Source organism: Drosophila suzukii, chromosome 2R (assembly GCF_043229965.1).
Source record: "Drosophila suzukii chromosome 2R, CBGP_Dsuzu_IsoJpt1.0, whole genome shotgun sequence".
NCBI lineage: Eukaryota > Metazoa > Arthropoda > Insecta > Diptera > Drosophilidae > Drosophila > Drosophila suzukii.
In genome coordinates, this window is record NC_092081.1 from 22,177,239 (window position 1) to 22,194,773 (window position 17,535).

General features: G+C 37.7%; 5 protein-coding genes across 5 annotated transcripts in view; 3 read left to right on the plus strand and 2 right to left on the minus strand.

Moving 5' to 3' along the window:
• Positions 1-943: 943 nt before the first annotated feature.
• LOC108009027 (uncharacterized) lies at positions 944-1,289 on the minus strand. Its single transcript, XM_017072998.4, has one exon. It carries the CDS (start codon positions 1,190-1,192, stop codon positions 944-946), a length of 249 nt encoding a protein of 82 aa, XP_016928487.2. The 5' UTR covers positions 1,193-1,289.
• Positions 1,290-3,181: 1,892 nt separating this feature from the next.
• Positions 3,182-4,484, plus strand: Gr59a (Gustatory receptor 59a). The gene is made up of 2 exons (XM_017072046.4): positions 3,182-4,270; positions 4,326-4,484. Exons 1-2 carry the CDS (start codon positions 3,332-3,334, stop codon positions 4,482-4,484), a joined length of 1,098 nt encoding a protein of 365 aa, XP_016927535.3. The 5' UTR covers positions 3,182-3,331.
• Positions 4,485-8,602: 4,118 nt separating this feature from the next.
• Gr59b (Gustatory receptor 59b) lies at positions 8,603-10,119 on the plus strand. The gene is made up of 2 exons (XM_017072047.3): positions 8,603-9,766; positions 9,824-10,119. Exons 1-2 carry the CDS (start codon positions 8,783-8,785, stop codon positions 9,977-9,979), a joined length of 1,140 nt encoding a protein of 379 aa, XP_016927536.3. The 5' UTR covers positions 8,603-8,782; the 3' UTR covers positions 9,980-10,119.
• A 3,800-nt stretch (positions 10,120-13,919) lies between these two features.
• Positions 13,920-17,535, minus strand: part of LOC108008935 (neuropeptide-like protein 31) — a 202,500-nt gene continuing 198,884 nt past the window's right edge. The window contains exon 2 of the mRNA XM_017072847.4: positions 13,920-14,273. Within this exon, the coding sequence (XP_016928336.2) occupies positions 13,994-14,254 (261 nt within the window). The 5' untranslated portion in view covers positions 14,255-14,273 and the 3' untranslated portion in view covers positions 13,920-13,993. The remainder of the gene's footprint in view (positions 14,274-17,535) is intronic.
• On the plus strand, positions 15,250-15,896 carry LOC108008626 (uncharacterized). Its single transcript, XM_017072506.4, has one exon. The coding sequence runs from the start codon at positions 15,363-15,365 to the stop codon at positions 15,894-15,896; it is 534 nt and encodes a 177-aa protein (XP_016927995.1). The 5' UTR covers positions 15,250-15,362.

A 17,535-nucleotide genomic window follows, 5' to 3' on the forward strand; every position in this document is an offset into this window, starting at 1 on the left:
AAGAGCCAGAAATAAAGCTGAAATAGCTATACTTTAACTTGGCTACAAAAACGATTTAAGATAGCTAAGATTTATCGATTAGCCGCGTGTAAATATCGAATTTAAGATGCAACTTAACAATAGTAAAATATATCCATAACCGATGCCAAGCCCGAACCCTATACTCAATTGCATTTTTTAAGCATCGAGGTCCTGATCAAGTTTCTGCCCTTATAAGTGTTAAGAACTTCGGGCTAAGAAATATTTAAAATTAAATAGTAAGGTAAATAGATTCAAACATTTAGCTTTCATGGCGTCTGTGTAGCTCAGCAATTAGCTCTCGTTTAAGCTTAGCTTAAGTTTTCAGTAGACGCAACTAATTAGAGTCAACGATATCGAGCTTTGGTCGGCCACCGGACTTACATTTATTTATTGGGCAATATTTAAAATGATAAATTGGGCACATATTCAAATGCAAAGAGCCTGCCAACCATATATTATTTTATATTTATAATCATTTCATTCTTGGCATTCAACAAACATAATTGGCGTACGTTTGCTTTGCAAAAATTGGATATTTTACTTTTATTTTTCGTGGTATATGGTTAGCTAACTGGTTAATTAAGTGACCCCTGAGCAGACAGTATCGAAAAAAGCCATTTGAGCCTCCCAAAATTATCCCATATTCTCTATTAAGGCTTTTAAACTTTAAAAAAACCGCCGATAAAGTAGATAACAGCGCATATCAAAGTTGAGGCTGCTACTCTGGCAGATAACCTTGCCATATGGCAGCACTGGGAAAATATATCGAAACCATCCGATAAATCGATAGATTGTGGCGGTTTTCGCTAAAAAGTTCAAAGATTAAAAAGATGTGGTTGATTCTGTTTATATGTATTTTATTATTATTGTTTTAATTTCTTAATGTTATTTGCCTAGGTATAAATATAAAATATATTTTACTTCAGAACTGCTGGTCGAGTCTCCTTTTGACACTAGCCAAAAGTTTTGCCCGATAACTAAATCCACAATTTCTGACCAAAGGAGTCTCATTCTCGTATTTTCTGTTGAAGCTGATATAACATCTGTAATTGTCAAAATCTTCCTTCGGACCGAACCATTTGTCGACTAAGAAATCAACGAACAAAAATCCTAGTACAATGAGTATTAGACAGGCAGGATTAAGTTGAATAAACGACAGAGGACCTTCCATTTTATTCTATATGTTGCTTTCTTGAAATGCAGAGCACAAGTGATGTGAAGTACCTTTTACTCAACCAATTTATATACAGGACAGGTAATACCTGAACCTTAACTTAAAATTGAATATATTAAAGCACCTGAAATTGGGTTAAAAGGTCAGAAAGGGTTACTGATTTGTTTGGTAAACAAAGTCATAAAGCCTTAAATCCTAATCCATTTGTTTTCGATTTTAAAAGGATTTGTCCAAACATGCTTTGTAGTGAATTATTGCGCAGAAAAAGGGTGCGGTCTACCTGTAGAATCAACTGTTTACGACTATAATACCACCTCATAATTAAAATAATTCCTGCATTATACTTTCTTGTTATAACATCCGAAAGTATATTATAATCTGTGCTGTTCGCTTTTAATATATTCTTAACATAATAGTTATTGGCTAGGGTGGGCATTGAATAGCTATCAGATATCCGATAATCTTCTGTTATTGGTCAGTGAATGTTCATATTTGATATGGCAGGTAGATAAAAAATTTCCGCACCTACCCTATAGAATGAAAAATGTAGCGGTTAGTTTAAGCTTGAACCTGCTAAAGAGCGGTTCCTTTTGTGGCAGGAAAATGGAGAAGATAGTGGAGATATACCATGGATACGCTCTGCTTATTGGCATGACGTCCTACAGAGTGGTTAATGGCAGACTCCAACAAACCAAAATTACACGGGCTTATGCATTATCACTAAATATATTAACCGTTTCCATCTTACCAATGGCATTTTGGAATGCAGCCCAAGGAATGATGATGGCACCCTGGCTACCTGACATAATGTTTTTACTTCCATTTGTTCTATATTCAGTTAACTATACTGTTGTGGTGTATATCCTAATCTCGCGTTGCTACCGGGATAGCTTGTTTTTAGATTTGGCAAAGCTAACCAATCAATTAAATCGAGAAATGGTGCGTGCGGAAAGGAAAACGAATTCAAAACTACTTGGACTGTTGTATATAAAATCGTTTACACTTTCATATTTGTGTCTAGCCTCCTTGGTAACGCTTCTTAAGTTAAAGTCGGGCATTGGTTTAGGTCTCCTTATTAACATTGCCTACAGCTTCCTGAATGTCAACACGTACCTGTACTTCACATCTTTCTGGCAAGTCGTTAGAGGCTATGATTTTGTTAATCAAGAAATGAAGGAGCTCCTCAAAGCCCTAAGATGTGAAAAAAATATTTTAAAACACTCGGAGGTTCTACGGGTTCTGTGGTCGCTTCACTCGGATCTTAGTATAATGGCCAAGAGAATAAATAGGGTATATGGTCTTCAGATGATGGTCTCCCGTACGGATTATGTTATTTTCACTATCATATATGGTTATATTGGAATAATTTACGTTTTCAAAGGAATGAATCTCATTTTACTTCATGCTGGTTTGATATATTTGGTTCGTACTGCGGACTTCTTCCTCAACGATTTCATATGTGACTTGATTTCACGGTATCAGTGCTTTCCGAAGCACGAAATTACCGAAGGGGAAATTACCCAGCAGGTGATTGAGTAACTGAAACATTTAAAGACAACTAATCAAGATACAATCATGTTTACAGCTTAGTGCCTACCTGATCTATGAGAGCAGCATGAGACTTGAATTGAAGGTATCCGGACTCTTTTCGGCCAACAAAAGTCATTGGCTTAGCATGATGGGATTTATAGTTTGCCACTGCACATTGCTGCTTCAATTCTATGTGATGCTGAGGGATTAGTACATAAGATATTAAATTTCTTATTTAGCCTGCATAAATTCTTACCTTGTTGAGCCAAAAATAAACTATATCTTAATACCTTTCAAATTTCTTTAAATAAAATGTAAACCAAATGATAATTTTAAAAAGACCGCTAAAATGTGACGAGAAACTTAGAGATTTTTTCAAGTGTTAATAAAGGGTATAATAAATTAAGTTTGTTGTGAAAAAGATAAAAGACCGAAAAATCATCACCTCCAAAAGGGAAGCGATAGCGTCAAGAAATTAAACCAGATTTGCATCGCTCGGCGAAATAACACTTTGGCTAATTGGCTCCTAACTCAACAGAAACGATGGGCGATTGACTTTAGTTGCAGTACGAACGTTTTGGACGTCGGTTCACTTGGATAGCGACAATGAGGCGGATAGTTCAGGCGTATAACGCATACGCCATGGTCATCGGCATGACGTCATACGTGACAACCGGTGGGAAGTTCAGGGAAACGAGGATTAGTCAGATATATGCGGTGGTCATGAATGCCATTGCCTTGACCTTCCTGCCGATGGGTTTCTGGAGATCGGCCGATTTGATGACCATGGCCGAATGGCTGCCCTCCTACATGTGGATAATTCCATACGTCCTATACTCGATTAACTATGCTGTAATAGCGTACACCCTGGTTTCAAGATGCTTCAGGGATGCCATGTTGCTGGATCTACAGATCATAATAGTCCAAGTGAATCGGGAAATGTCGCGAACGGGAAAGGAAATGAATTCGAAACTGCGACGAATGTTTGCTCTGAAAACCTTTACTTTGAGTTACCTTTGCATTTCCTACATACTCGTAGCTTGCGTTTATCAATGGAGAATGCCATGGTCTTACATTTTATACGCTCAACTAGTCAACACGTTCCTAACCATCCAAATTGTCAGCACATACTTTTACTTTGTTTCCTTTTGGCAAATTGCCAGAGGTTACGACTTTGTCAACCAGCACATGGAGGATATTATCTCAGATAGATCCATGGACTCCAAGGATCAGGTAGAGGAACTCCGTAGCCTATGGGCTCTGCATGCAAGCCTAAGTCGGACTGCCAGAAGGATAAACCGGCATTACGGCCCTCAAATGCTGGCCACTCGTTTCGACTACTTCATGTTCTCCATCATCAACGGATACATGGGCACGATCTATTCAAAATATGACCATTCTGCTTCGGTGGAAAAGATTTACGGAGCTCTTATTTATTGGATACGAAGTGTAGACTTTTTTCTAAACGACTATATGTGCGATGTGCTTACAGAATATCAAAGACAGACAAAGTGCTATATCACCGAAGGTAAAATGTCCAAAGAGGTGGGTTATAATCTGGTATTTAAAAATACTCTCCTGAAGTACTCTATATTTCTAGCTGAGTTCTTTCCTGATCTATAACAACAGCATGCGACTGGATCTGATGGTTTGTGGACTCTACCCGGCAAACAGAAATAAATGGCTACAAATGGTGGGCTCTATTATAGTCCACTCCATAATGCTGCTTCAGTTTCAACTTGTGATGAGCACGAAATAGAAGGTCTTAAGATAAAACTACTATAAGAATTAATAAACGTTTTAAAAGCTGAAATTAGTTCTTTGGGCTATCCTTTACACTTGTAGTTTTGAGCACTTAAGATTATTACCTGATAGAAGTGACATCATAACAATGCTCTTTACAATTTAAAAACTTAAAGCTGTCATGATTATGTCCAATATGACTGCGTTTATATTTTAAGTTACACTTGAACTCAGCCCAAGAGGATTAGTAAGTCTTAGTTCTAGTAAGTTAGTCTCATTCGTACATTCCTCAAAAGTGGTTATTTAAAACATAAGCCATGCAAAGGCTGGCCTCCTTATATAACTCATACGCCCTGCTCATGGGCATTACATCCTACAGATTAGTGAAAGGAAAGCTCCATCAAACTAGAAAAACACGGATTTTTGCACTGGTTGTAAATATACTCTTTCTAGCAGGAATGCCGTATTTCATCTGGAGAGATGCCAATTTAGTATCGGCAAATGAATCCCTACCTCCATTTATAAGATTGACGCCTTTTGTTCTGCATTGTGTTACCTATGCCGTAATATTTCTCATTTTGACCTCGAGATGTTTCGGGGAAAATGCGTTGTTGGACTTTGAGCGTCTAAATACCGAATTAAATCGTAATATGACTCGTTATGGGAAAACTACCAGCCCAAAGCTCCGTAAATTATTTGTTTTTAAGACATTTTTATCAGCTACTTTATGGGTGACTAACAATTTGTCAGTAGCGGTTTTCTGGCGTTGGGTCCGAACTGATATTCTAATGCTGATTGGAGACATGTTTATATGCACCGGGTTCAATATAATGGTCAGCAGTGCGTATTTGCATTTTTTGTCATTTTGGAACATTGCCAGAGGCTTTGAGTTTGTTAATCAGCGGATGGATGAGCTTATTCCGGTCAAAAAACCACATACTTCATTGGAAAAAGAGGAAATATATCAGCTATGGGCATTGCACAGCCATCTTGGAAGGAGTCTCCAACGGTTGCAAATGATTCGTGGTCTTCAAATGCTGGCTTTGCGATTCGACTTCTTTTTAAGGTCCATCATCCATGGTTTCCACTGTTTCATTTTGTTATTATATAATACAGAGTCTACTCCTAAAACTCTAAAATACGTTTTAAGCATCATGTGGTGTATGCGCATGGTGGGATGTTTTCTTAATGACTATGTTATGGAGTTAACAACTGAATATCAGAGCAGTCCCAAGGATCTAATCATCGAGGGCATTTTGACCAAGGAGGTACTTTTACCCTTTCATGGTTAAATAATAAACGTATAATTGAGACCTTTTTACATCTAAGTGCTTATATCATTTACGAAAGGAGCATGAAACGGCCTTTGAAGATTGTGGGACTCTACACGGCAAATCGAAACAACTTTCTCCGAATGTCTGAAGGCGTTCTAAGTTTTTTTATACTCTTGCTGCAATTCCTTCTGTTTTTTTATTATTAACTTGTATACTGCAAAGATTTATGGAGCTCTTATCTATTGGATACGAAGTGTAGACTTTTTTCTAAATGACTATATGTGCGATGTGCTTACTGAACAGACAAGACAGACAAAGTGCTATATCACCGAAGGCGAAATGTCCAAAGAGGTGGTTAATAATCTGGTACTTTAAACTACTATCCTAAAGTCGTTCTTAACTTCCAGCTGAGTTCTTTCCTGATCCATAACAACAGCATGCGACTGGATCTGATGGTTTGTGGACTCTACCCGGCAAATATAAATAAATGGCTACAAATGGTGGGCTCTATTATAGTCCACTCCATAATGCTGCTTCAGTTTCAACTTGTGATAAGCACGAAATAGAAGGTCTTAAGATAAAATTAATGTAAGAATTAATAAACATTTTAAAAGCTGAAATTAGTTCTTTGGGCTGTCCCTTACACTTGTACTTTTGAGCACTTTAGATTATTACCTGATAGAAGTGACATCATAACAATGCTCTATACAATTTCAAAACTTAAGACTGTCATTATTATGTCCAATATGATTGCGCTTATATTTTCAGTTACACTTGAACTCAGCCCAAAAGGATTAGAATGTCTTAGTTCTAGTAAGTTAGTCTCATTCGTACATTCCTCAAAAGTGGTTATTTTAAAACATAAGCCATGCAAAGGTTGGCCTCCTTATATAACTCATACGCCCTGCTCATGGGCATTACATCCTACAGATTAGTGAAAGGAAAGCTCCATCAAACTAGAAAAACACGGATTTATGCACGGGTTGTAAATATACTCTTTTTAGCAGGAATGCCTTATTTCATATGGAGAGATGCCAATTTAATATCGGCGAATGAATCCCTACCTCCATTTATAAGGTTGACGCCTTTTGTTCTGCATTGTGTTACCTATGCCGTAATATTTCTCATTTTGACCTCGAGATGTTTCGGGGAAAATGCGTTGTTGGACTTTGAGCGTCTAAATACCGAATTAAATCGTAATATGACTCGATATGGGAAAACTACCAGCCCAAAGCTGCGTAAATTATTTTATTTTAAGACGTATTTATCAGCTACTTTATGGCTGACTGACATTTTGACAGTAGCGATTTTCTTGCGTTGGGTCCGAACTGATATTCTAATGCTGATTGGAGACATGTTTATATGCACCGGGTTCAATATAATGGTCAGCAGTGCGTATTTGCATTTTATGTCATTTTGGAATATTGCCAGAGGCTATGAGTTTGTTAATCAGCGGATGGATGATCTTATTCCGGTCAAAAAACCATATACATCGTTGGAAAAAGAGCAAATATATCAGCTATGGGCATTGCACACCCATCTTGGCAGGACTCTCCAAAGGTTGCAAATGATTCGTGGTCATCAAATGCTGGCTTTGCGATTTGAATTCTTTTTAAGGGCCATCATCCATGGTTTCCACTGTTTCATTTTGTTATTATATAATACAGAGTCTACTCCTAAAACTCTAAATTACGTTTTAAGCTTCTTGTGGTGTATGCGCAATGTGGGATGTTTTCTTAATGACTATATTATGGAGTTAACAACTGAATATCAGTGCAGTCCCAAGGACCTAATCATCGAGGGCCTTTTGACCAAGGAGGTACTTTTTCCCTTTTATGGTAAAATAACAAACGTATAATTGAGAACTTTTTACAGCTAAGTGCTTATATCATTTACGAAAGGAGCATGAAACGACATTTGAAGATTGGGGGACTCTACACGGCAAATCGAAACAACTTTCTCCGAATGTCTGAAGGCGTTCTTAGTTTTTTTATACTCTTGCTGCAATTCCTTTTGTTATACCCGATACTCGTAGAGTAAAACAGTAAACTAGATTCGTCGGAAAGTATGTCTGTAAGTAATCAGGATCACTAGCCGAGTCGATCTAGCCATGTCCGTCTGCCCGTCTGTCCGGATGAACGCTGAGATCTCGGAAACTATGGGAGCTAGGCTATTGAGATTTGGCGTGCAGATTCCTGAGCTTCTTACGAAGCGAAAGTTTCCGCAATGTGCCACGCCCACTCTTACGCCCACAGACCGCCCAACACTGTGGCTCCTACAGTTTTGATGCTAGAATAAAAATTTTAACAGAAGTGTATTGTTCTCATCAATACCTATCGATTGTCCCAAAAAAAAGTTTGCCACGTCCACTCTAACGCCCACAAACCGCCCAAACCTGTGACGCCCACAGTTTTCATGCTAGATAAAAAATTTTAACTGGAATGTATTGGTCTCGTCAAAAAAAATTTGCCACTACCACTCTAACGCCCATAACGCTTAAATCTGTCTACCGCCGGTAGGTGGCGTATTTTAATCTCGATTTGCTGCTTGCATATCTCCATTTCCCTTTGGTCCCTTTTGCTGAGTAACGGGTATCTGATAGTCGAGGTACTCGACTATAGCGTTCTTCCTTGTTTTTTTATTATTAACTTGTATACTGCAATTCATTTGGTTAACCCTGATAACACTTGTAAAAAAAACGAAATAAATTCATTATCAAAAATATTTTCGATAAGATCTTAATGTATTTCATTTTTAAAAATGTTATATATGGAAAAATACATTTAAAAACAAGTTAATTTCAGGATTTTTTATGTAAAATTCTAGTTTTATTAAATTAAAAAATTCTTAAATATTTTTAAAATGTATTATCCCATATAAAACGGGTTTCTATTTAATTCGAATATTTAATACAACATTTTGAAATCAATATGTGTGTATTTTTACATTTCCATTTTTTATTATCAGTGAATCAGTATGATTTCCGCACCATTGTCTGATATCTTTTTAATATAGGCACTTCCGCTTATTAGTACAGCAAATGACATCAGTCAATCCAACAAACTGGTTCAGAAAGGACGTGGTCATGGTTTATCCGTTAGTAAAAATATATTTCGGCTATTCGCTGGCACTTGGAATTACCTCGCGGAAACTAGCCAACCAAAGGTTCTACAGTACATTATTTTCCCGGACTTATGCGCTTGTTGCAAATATCATAACGCTTACAGTGCTGCCCTTTGTAATGTGGCAAGTTCGCTTGGTTTTCGAGACAAAAATGCACTTTCCGCAGCTCATTTTGATTACCTATAATGTGAGATATCTGGTTTCGTATGTGGTAATATCATATACAGTCCTATCGCGTGGATTTCGAGATACAGCTTTTAACGAAATGCAACCATTGCTGCAAAGATTACTTCAGGAGGAAAAGGGAGGTAGATGTACCCGATGTGGACGGAAATCCTTAATAGTTCTTATATATGTCAAGTTCTTTACCATAACGTGGTTGTGCCTTACGGAAACCATATTTCTCTTTTATTCGAACGAACCTATGAATATAGTCAATATAGCCAGATTTATTTTCCTGACTAATGCCACGAGCATTCTGAATATGGTGCCAATGGGTTACTTCCTTGCATTGTGGCATATTGCTCGAGGCTTTGATAATATGAACCAACGTTTGGATAAGATTATAACATCAAAATCTTCTAGACATTTGAAAGAGCTGCAGGATCTATGGTTACTTCACACCGATCTCACCAAAACAGCCTTAAGAATAAATAAGATCTATGGCCCCCAGATGTTGGCCTCCCGCTTTGATAACTTTATAATTGGCGTAATACAAGCCTATTGGGGAGCCTTTTTTACCTTTCGTGTATCCACTCCTATTTTATGGATAGTGTACGGAAGTGTTCAATATCAAATCCGTGCTCTAGACTATTTTCTCAACGATTACTTGGCCGATTTGGTCGTGGAGTACCAGAGGTCAGCCAAGCATTCCTGGAGTGAAATTCACTGGACGAAAGAGGTACCTAAATTACATACTAATTCTATTAAAAAGGCTTATCAATTTTTTACAATCTAGACAAGTTCCTATGTGATCTACGCCAATAGTTTGAAGTTAGAGCTGCGGACTTGTGGACTTTTTCCAGCGAATCGCAGTATGTGGTTCGATATGGTCAGCGGCATTTGGTATTATATTTTAGTGCTCCTGCAGTTTCATTTCATTATGGAGAAATAATAGGGTCATACATTTTTATCTTATTGCAGGTGTCAGGTATCACTTTTGGAGGTGCGTAAAAGTATGCAGTGATAAAGAAATACTCTGTTACATATATTTTGTTGCATATTTTTAGACACCTTTTAAGGGTAGACCTAGTGATTTTTCACTTTAAGTTACAAAACAATTCAATAATATTTCATCTAATAGTAAAAGAATTCACCTTAAAAGGTGTTTTAAAGTGAATAATAAATACCTCAGAATCAAACCCTATTTGTATACCACAACTTACTTTAAGTTACGACATTATTAAATGGCTTGTACTTAAAAATGTAAACAAAAAAAATTTTTTATTGCCGAACCTATCAAACATCCCTGGCAAATTGATTTTGCATAATCTGACACCCAAATGCCTCCAAACTATTGTGATTTCCTAATCAGTTTCTGCCAAGAAATAATTGTAACTGTTTGAATGGCTCACGTTTGAAACGCTTACGGGCAACAATGTGAGCAATATAGCAGCAAAACGTCCTGTTCTGCAGGAGCCAATAATTTCCTATTCGATAATTTCCAAATGAATGCGTTCAGCAAATAAATTCAGCTTTGACAGCACTCGCAGTTGAAATTTAAAACGAAATCACGTTTTGCTGTTGCATACTTTTTGGCGTATGCACATCTGCTCTACGTTGTACGTGATGAAAGTTGTGTCATAAACACAGGCACACAACTTAGCTGGAAAATGCTGGAAATGGCAGCAGGTGAGAAGAGGGGAATCCGGAGTTAAGGGAGGCATAAATAAAATGAAATAAAATAAATCAAAGCATAATTTTCGCAATAAATTCGTTTTGCCAAGCGCTGAATGCAAATCTAATTCCTTTTGCCTGGCGAAACGTGTATCGAAGTTTTGCACTGTTCTATTTGCGGTTTCTGAAATTTATAGGCCCTTTCCTTTTACAATCGGCTTATAGGCCAATGCTTTTTGAAAATAAATACATTGAATTGGAATTTAAATCAATTTAGTAAAAGAGTTTGCGTATATATATTTGTATATACTATGAACTACGGAAATTAAACACTATCCACTTCTTTTATCCGAAAAGGATTTTTTATAAATGTTTTAATAAAGATTTATGTATACTATTTTTTTCTGGAAATATATAAAATGTTTAATTATATAGCTATAATTATATAGCATGCTTACATGCTATTCAAATGAAATGTTCATAATCCTAAAAAATAATTATATAAATGTAAAATCTATTAATAAGTTAAGCGTTTTCAAGAAATAAAACCTATTACTCATTATACGTCTTAATTTTAAATATTGAAGGCTTATTGCTATATCATAGCTATAAATAAATAAATTTTTGTATAGTATCTATAAAGAATAAAGTATGTTTTTAAAACAGGTTTAAAAGAGCCTTATCATATATTTAAACCTAGAGTGACGACATTTCACGATAAATCGGCAATCGCTTCGGTAAGTATATATATTAACATGATTTGAATTCGCATCGGGCACGTCAACACAATTATGTTGGATAACAAGAGCCAAGATTTATGATGCCCGATTCGAGGAGCAAACATATAAACGCACGTAACGGATGCGTCGGCTGTACGCCCACTGCCGCTGGGTAGGTGGGCGTGGCCCGTCGCTTGACAATTGTCAAAATCGTCGCCATAACTCACGTGTTGCCAGCAACAGAAACAAATGCCTGTGGATCGCGGGGAATTCCGGGAGGACGAGGACGAAGGATGAGGAGCTGCGGCACCGGGCATCGACAATTTCAATTGAAGCTGATTTGCTCAAAATGCAAATTACGCAATGATTTACATTCCGATTGACATATTTTAGGCGAACAGTTTGCACTCCATTCCCGCCCCTCACCCGCCCCAAAAAGCCTTGGATCCGCCCTTTACGTGTTGCTGAAAAGAATCCTTGATTTGCCATTGCCATCGCCAGCCGACGTAAATTGGCTGGGATTAGAGAGCCCTTTTGAACCGAAAAATCATTGCCATTGGCTATAAGTATCTGTTAGATAGATGGATAACACAGAAATATTGATATCATAAATTTATTCGATACAAATTAAAATAGATTGGAATTTATCACAGTTTTATATTTTTAGTTACAAGAATACAAATATCTACAATGTGAGATTCAGATAAAAACGTATCTTTTATGGTTGAGTATCAACCTCTCATAATTATGAAGAACTATTATTAAATTTTATAGAACTTAAAGTAGTTTAAAATACAGAACATTTTTAATATGAAGAACAGTAGTAGTAGTAGAACAGTAAAAACAAATCACATTAAATTTGATACGTAAGTAAAAAATTATTTCAGTAAAGGTAGAAAATAGTATATAGAAAATAATATGTAGTTCACAACCCCTTCAATCAATCAAGCGCCAAACGGACTTTAAAGTGTAAGAATATAATTTAAATTAAATTACAGCATTCAAAATGGATTAATGTATTTATTCTTGCAAGATATTTTTAGGTCCATACTATTTAGACGTAATGAAATTTCCGTCCTGGTAATTTACAGGACTGTTAACGAGAAACCCCAAACTGTTATCGCAGATAGTGCAATAAAAATCTTTTTTATATGGACCATCCGACTGTGTCATTACTCACAGGACTGACGGGCGACGGGCACATGTCCCGGTGAGGTCCTGTGGTCATCATTACTCTGGCTTTGCCATTGCGCTGGACGGGCATCATAAAATTGCTGAGGGGACATAAACGCGTTATTATATTATGCCTTTGAATGCCCATGACTTGCAGGGCCGGGGGCCCAAAGATCCAATGAATGGAGGCCGCAGGACGAGATGGAGGCAGGATGCAGTGGCCACACGACGCCAGGACACACAGGACACCCGGGACACACAGCTCACACAGCTCACACAGAGGACACAATGGATGAACATCAATGCCAGGAGCCGCGACGTTGAATGGCCAGTGGCAGGAGCAGGAGAAGGAGCAGAAGGACCAAAACGAGGAGGAGCAGAAGGAGCAGGACCAAAACCCGCGTCCATCAATGCAACTTTGAGTCAACGTCAACAGCCAAAGAAGCTATTCAGCTTAACTTGCATTCTCTGGCCTTTTTCCTTTCAGCCGTAGGGTATAAATTTAAAAAATAACAATATGAGGAGATGTCCTCCAGATGTGTGCGACCAAAAAGTCACCACTGGGGAGAAGGAGGATTGCAGGCCCCATCTGAGGACCAAGGACTGCTCAAGATGCCAGGAAAAGTTTTTAATGATGCCGCAAAGTCGTTGAACCAAGTTCGATGCACACACAGTGGATTTGACCTGACTTTGGCATCCTTGGTGGGGAGGACAAGAGCTTCTGCATTGATTTACTTGGGGCTCAGGCTCAAAAGTAAGCCACAGCTGTGCCAGATCGGAATTTTGGCCAAGTGAAAGTTATTTTCGGGCTGCAAAGTTTCTGCATTCGAGTCCAAAAATGTCTGAATTTTCATTGCATCGTACAAGTTGACCCCTAATATATTGAAAATAAAAAAAAATAGATAAGAGTTCAGCGAACAAGAATATGAAGCAAGCAATTAAATATTAATGGGGTCGCAATTTGTATTTTACCAAGGTACATCTAACAAAAAATAAATATATTCAAAACACAGAAAAATATGAGCCTAACGTAATAATAAAAATATCAATATGTTTGATATGATATTATTTAAAAAGTTTTTTTAGACCACTCGTTAGAACGTAAAGTATTAAGTCCAATAGGATTAAGACCTTCGACTCTGTTATATCATATTATTGGATCAACATTTTAGGAAATATTAATGGAGGCTCATATCTCTTGTTATTATTCTGAATATTGAGGAAACTGGTTATACTTCTTGGGAGCCATAAAGACAAGTCAGAATTATGAATATAGGGATGCCCAAAGGTAGCTTACTATATGTAAGCCCAACATAAAAGCACATATTTTGATTTCACAAAAATATATTATTTGATTTATTAATATTATATGGGCTTAGGAATACTTTTCACAGGACTTTTTATCCGATGAAGCCGTTGCCGAAACTGTTGGCGGAGGACGAGGCAGTTGCGGAGGCACTGGCTCCGCCGTAGCCGTTGTTAAAGCCACCATAGCCAGGATATCCGCCTCCGAAGCCGCCATAGCCGGGATATCCTCCTCCGAATCCGCCATAAGGATATCCGCCTCCGAATCTACCGTAACCAAACTGAGGAGCGGGCACAGCCTCCAGGACACTGAGGAGTGCGAAAATCACAGCGACGAACACGAAAATAGCTTTCATCTTAAGGTTGACTTGTTCACTCTAGATCTTAACGATTCAGACTGTAGATCGATCTCGACTCGGCGGCCTATTATATAAACAGATTCCAGACACTTGGTTCAACAACCTGCTCGTCTGGTTCTCCTCTTCAATTAATCGATCCCCTCGAAAATGACACAATTCACGGCGAAAACAAAATATGTCAGATGACCATCCCCTCGGGGAGACCAGTTTTGAAGTTTGGGGTTAACCTTTCCTCCAAACTCACGCTTTTTTTGTGGGATTTTGGGAATCACTCGGTCCGAGCTCTGTCGATTTGCTATTAGCATAATATAAAATACAAACAAAAATTGTTTATAATTATTGGCATGAAATTTCGCCGGGCTTTGTTATCACATTCGCTTAGTCACACACATTTTGTATTTCATTTAATATACATTATGCTAATCAATGCTGTCATTAATGGGTTTTCTATTGGACATCGATATAGCCGAAATTAAAATGTTTTTCACCTCATTTCTTTTGTTCGGATTATTTTAAATTATTTTTTATTCTTATGCTCTAGGGTATATTTTAAATGATGAGCTTGCTTTTTAGATAAATGCGTTCTAGAAACAGTTTTTGATTGTCCTACTTAAACAAATCAATTGTCATTAATGGGTTCTAAGAAATATGTTATATGGTTTTTCACCCAATTTTTTTGCTTATATTATTTTTAATTTTTTTATGTTTATGCCCAAGGGACTCATTTAAAAATATTTTTTGATTGGCCTTAAAAAAATCAAGTGCCATTTATGGGTATTTTAACATATTACAAAAATTATTTATATTATTTGACATTTCCTGATTGATTCAATTAAAACCATTGGTGTTCTATTAAGCTTCGTAATACTTGGCCAAGTCACTTACCTGACCTTGGTTCCTCAAATGCGTTTTTAAAAGGTTTTGAAAACAATATTTGGATACCACTTCCGTTCCCAGTTGGCCTTCGACTTCAATCCGGTTCTGAAGATCAGCTCTGGCTAGCAGGTCACATTGCCGTGAATCAGAAATTCATAAAATAGACTTAGACAGCATAAACAAGACTAAAAAGATATTCAAAATTTCTGTTGTAAACGAACCGCGAGAAATGTTGGTGGCCAGCCAATTTCAAACACTCTGCAGTAACCTGTTCTCAGACTCCATGACCCACGTCTGCTCGGCCAAGGTGCCGGAATCCCTGACCAAGAAGTATCGCAACCGGCTGATAAACCCCAAGGATCCCTACAGTATCTACCAGTTGGACAGTCGAAACACCAGCTACCTGCTGGTCTTTCACTTCGAGGACATGCCCGATTGCCAGACCATCCAACTGACCGATGTGCACAACCTCAACTGCCAGACCAACAGTGGTGAATCGAAGAATCTGTACTTCGGCTACAGCCACCGCATGTGCTATAACTATACGATGGACCTGACCTCGGCCCTCAAGGAGCACTGTGGCGCCAGGGGCTATGAAGAGAATATGCAGTCGGGCTATTATTACACAAACCACGATCCGAACCCAGATATCAGAAGAGAAGTAAACGCCGGTGCTCTGATGGGACTCCCAACTCTGTTAATATGTCTGATTATATCCATATTACTGCTCGCATTTCTGCGGTGGAAGACATCCCGTTTATAGGGCAGGTACATCTGATTTTTTCCGACTTTCAAGTCAAAATTACTTACCTCCCTTTGGAAAAATGAGGAGCCAGCATTCTCTAATCACCGCTCACTGCCAACTAATAACCGAAATAACTTGGTTCTTGATCTGTACCGGCCACTATCCCGAGGATGTGAAAATCCGTTTCAGTGGCAAGTTAACATCGACTGGTGATCCATATTCGGTATTTGGGTTCCAGAATGACGACGGTTCCCAGGATCTGATGGTCATCATGGGCAGCGAGGAGTTCGCAATATGCAAACTCCTTCATGTGATCGGCATGAACGAGTTCCAGTGCATCGGTGAGGACGAATTGGTCAGGATAGTCTATACAAATCATAGCCATGTGATCTGTTTGGATTTCTTCTTCCGCATGGCCTTTGAACTCGAAAGGGCCTGCAGTCGCGAAGAAGTGGAGGAAAAGGCGTTTACGGTCCTGTACTTCGCAAATGTCGAGTACAAAGAGACGAAGAACGAAGGCATCACAATCGGTTTCGATATGGTTATACTATTTCTTTCGGCACTTCTGGCGATTCTTCTCCTTCTACGCTGGCGATAGTCATAATTCTACATATATATTTGAATCCCCCGAATTGATTTGGTCGTTCTGACAGGCTTCGCCAGTGCTGAATTAAGATATTGTTTTGTGTATAATTTTCCTGGTAAGCCACCGAAATGTTCCGAGATTTAAAAACAATATTTTTCAATATTTTTTAAAAGCATTGTTTATACATCTCTGGAACATTTCCAGCGACTTCACAAATATAAATTGTAAGTCTTGTAACTATTTTTTATTCATTTGGTTTATTTATTTATATAAACATTTTTATAAAAAAGAACGCATTTTTCTCAGTCTTTATATTCCAACAAATTTTCATCCTTCTCGATTTCATAGGCGCCCCCTTTTTTATGATCCATGTGATGTATCCATCATGATCTGACATATTATGACAGTGCTCAAACCTAAAAACGCTGACAGTACACAAATCTTTGGGTTGTGTCGGCATGGAGCTTAAGAAGCTGTCACCGGCATCGGGATCCCCCCATCTTTTTTCCATGATCGCAGCGCATATTCCTTTCATCTGACAATGTTGCCCATGTCATCTACTTTATGCCTCGTATACTAAAGTGTGGGGGTGTGTATAGAGCGCATCTGTGCGGAGCCCTCGTTCATTAGGTCTCTTATAAATAATTGCTTTTTAACAGAGGCAAAAATTATCACCTAATTATAGAGCCTGACACGGGGGATTTCAACTGTCTCTCCTTTTACACATTTAGTGGGAGCGAGTTTTGTTATATGTATCTATTAATTAAAAATGGCAATTGTATTAATTAAATAGCTCTATTTTAATTTAAGGCAGTTAATTATTTATCAGGTTTCTATATTTATAAACAATGCTGATGCCAATTAAACTGTTTATCATTTTCTGTGGACTAATTGGAAAAATTACGCATTCTTAAGAATTCGCGGTGTTTTTTTTTAGTTATGAGTATATTTCAATAATAATATTATATAGACTGGGACTGGGGAACCTGAAAGGTATATATATTCTTGAGTTATTTGGTACCGATTTTGCACGGGAATACCTCTATGAGATTGTGGTTAAGTTCTGTAATA

Excerpts from the sequence above, each read along its gene's own strand:
- Gr59a (XM_017072046.4), top strand. The coding sequence starts at position 3,332 with ATGAGGCGGATAGTTCAGGCGTATAACGCATACGCCATGGTCATCGGC. Across the intron at positions 4,271-4,325 it reads AAGGTAAAATGTCCAAAGAG|CTGAGTTCTTTCCTGATCTA; the intron begins GTGGGTTATAAT and ends CTATATTTCTAG.
- LOC108009027 (XM_017072998.4), bottom strand. The coding sequence starts at position 1,192 with ATGGAAGGTCCTCTGTCGTTTATTCAACTTAATCCTGCCTGTCTAATA.
- LOC108008626 (XM_017072506.4), top strand. The coding sequence starts at position 15,363 with ATGTTGGTGGCCAGCCAATTTCAAACACTCTGCAGTAACCTGTTCTCA.
- Gr59b (XM_017072047.3), top strand. The coding sequence starts at position 8,783 with ATGACATCAGTCAATCCAACAAACTGGTTCAGAAAGGACGTGGTCATG. Across the intron at positions 9,767-9,823 it reads AAATTCACTGGACGAAAGAG|ACAAGTTCCTATGTGATCTA; the intron begins GTACCTAAATTA and ends TTTACAATCTAG.